This window comes from Myotis davidii, unplaced genomic scaffold, assembly GCF_000327345.1.
Source record: "Myotis davidii unplaced genomic scaffold, ASM32734v1 scaffold333, whole genome shotgun sequence".
NCBI classification, from domain to species: domain Eukaryota; kingdom Metazoa; phylum Chordata; class Mammalia; order Chiroptera; family Vespertilionidae; genus Myotis; species Myotis davidii.
In genome coordinates, this window is record NW_006285266.1 from 566,192 (window position 1) to 568,763 (window position 2,572).

The following is a 2,572-nucleotide window of genomic DNA, read 5'->3' on the forward strand; positions in this document are numbered from 1 at the left end:
ATGAATCGTGAAAACATTATGCTAGGGAACCAAGATGGCAGTATAGGTAAACACCTGTACTTGCTGCCTCTCACAACCACATCAAAATTACAACTAAAAGACTGAACAACTATCATCCAGAACTGCAGGAAAGCTGGCTGAGTGGAAGTTCTACAACTAAAGAGGTAAAGGAGAGGCCCCTCCACTCTCTTCCAGGCGAGAGCCCTTTTCAAACACAAGACGCACTAACTGTTTTGAGAACCAGCCCACAGGAGCTGCGGATCCGCCGCTAGAATCGGCGAACGGAAAGCGGGAGAACAAGTTACAGCACCTGGGCTGTGCCAGCGCCGCTTCGGGGTTTAAAACGCAAACGGGCGGCGTGATCAGAGGGCCGTGTCCTCCTCGCCTGTAACTGTGGGCAAGAAGGCAGAGAAAGCCGGCCCGTCTCCCGGGAGCAGCGCTTTCCACCCGTCCTGTACCGCCACCCTCCAGGTGGGCCAGCCCTCCGCTAGGTGGGCCAGGCCTGGCACCCCCATCCTGGCCACCGAATGCCAGGCTGACCGGGGCCACGTTTTGCCTCCCGACCACCAACAGAAAGCAGAGCTTCATGAAAAGAAATGCCCTGGTTTCCAAAAGGCCGACTGCGATCTCTGAAGTGGGAACGAGGGACAAACACGCTTTGAGGCCCAAGATACCTGAGACAAGCACGTAGAGTAGAAATACAAAGTTCTCGGTGCCGTGGGTTCAGTCACAGAGGCACAGCCAACAGTGCTGGATGTTCAAGATGCAGCCGGAAGGTTAACCTACGACACGAACACGCAGACTTTCCCCAGGAGCACAGGAAGCCCTCGCAGGCTGAGTGAGCTAGGAATTTCCCCAGACGCTGGAAAAGCTGAGAGAAAGTCCAGGCCCTTTCAGAAGCGCTACCTTCAACGCGTGTCTTCCGTAAGACACTCCGATCGTCCTCAGAGCGAGAGCAGCCGAGGACTGAGATTAACCACAACAGAAATAAACAAGATGTCAGCACGACGGACCAGGACGGATGCGCTTGAACATGTACCCGCACCCGTCGGCACGCATGTCCGTGAGGTGGTGACCACCCTGGAGACAGCACCCAGGTCCCTCGCCGGGCAAGTTGACCTAACGCAACATTCTGTGGTTAAAGAGACGCAAAGCCTGGCTTTTATTTTCATTGACACATCAAAGCTGTACCTTAGTTACACCGGCCCCATGAATACTGCCATGTCCTGACAACTAACTGAGGCCAAGTGGCTCGTCACCCAACAGACCCGCCACAACCCCATCTCCACGTCTCAGGCCCCCACACAGAATCGCATCCCCCGTTTTCCTGGCCTCTGAGCATAGAGGCCGAGCCAATTCAATGCCCCCCCGTCGCCTGTCCTCTGCCTTAAAGAATCGCAGCATTAAGCGGTTCCCTTCAGCAGCTCTGCTCACTCCCGCTGGGGGTTCATCGGGAAGATTTTGGTGACATTCGAGAACACCATCTTCCTAAGAAGTGACTGGCGACCTACATACAAACTGTTTGGGGTTTTTTAAGATGTCCATGGAAATAGCTACAAACACCCGGAGAGAATAGTACGTTGTGACTGCCCCAGGGCCCGGGCCAGTCTCCGTGACTCAGTAGAAAGTCGGAAAAAGTAGGAGGGCATGAAAGCAACTCAAGTTCTAGAAGAATCTCAGGGCAAGACTTACCACTCTGGGCTTCTGCTGGTCCAGGGTGTGCAGGAAGGCGGCGCTGGGGTCCAGGCAGCGCTCGGGGTCGCTGGAGATGTCCTCCTCCGAGTCCTCATAGGAGGAGGAGAAGCCGGCGGAGGAGGCCGAGGAAGAGGACAGCTTCCTCAGGGGCAGGATGCCCAGCGGGCTGCCCTGGGCCTCCTCCAGCACCCCATCCTCCTGGGCACCCATGTCTGTAATGATGACGGCGGGGATATTGCCGGGGCTGCAGGCCTCCCGCAGCAAAGGCTTGTCCTCCTGCTCCGGGGAGAGCAGCTCTGGGCCGGAGTGGGTGGCTCTGTCTTTCGGGGGGCTCCCCCAAGTCCCCTGGGCTGGTACCCCCAGGCTGCACGTCCAGGCCAGGCAGGCTTCCTCCATGGGGCTCAGCCAAGCCCTGGAGCTCGGGGGCTGCACGCCCACCCCGTCCGCAGGGAGGCATTGAGGTCCTTTCACATCTTTCGCTGCTTCCCAACAGGGCAAAGGCTCCAGCATTCCGCCAGCGGGAACTCCCGCCTCCGCCTCCCCCGCGCCGGGCGGTGCGGCGTGGCTGCCCCCACGCAAGCCCAGCGGCGGAGACCCTTCATCCACTCGGCTGGAGCATTGCGGAGGCTCCGGGGCCGCTGGGGCCGCACCCGGGGTCACCCCGGGCCCTACCAAGCCCACATCCCCTGCGCTTTGCGCGTCCACAGTCCTCTCCTCCGGCCTGGCGCCCGCTTCGGGATGCCCGGGGCCCGGCTGGCCACAGGGCAGATGGCCTTTCCCCGCCGTCCCAGGGGGCTCTCCACCGCCGGGCCCGCCGCTCTCTGGGGCTGGGCTCGTCTCACCGCCCAGAGCCGGTCCCTTACCCTCCACCGGGGCG

At 60.1% G+C, this 2,572-nt stretch overlaps 1 protein-coding gene across 1 annotated transcript in view; it reads right to left on the bottom strand.

The window, feature by feature from the left end:
- Positions 1 to 2,572, bottom strand: part of ITPKB (inositol-trisphosphate 3-kinase B) — a 113,533-nt gene that overhangs the window by 107,067 nt on the left and 3,894 nt on the right. Inside the window, exon 3 of the mRNA XM_015558954.1 lies at positions 1,693 to 2,572. This exon is cut by the window's right edge and continues 27 nt beyond it. Coding sequence (XP_015414440.1) covers positions 1,693 to 2,572 — 880 coding nt within the window. The remainder of the gene's footprint in view (positions 1 to 1,692) is intronic.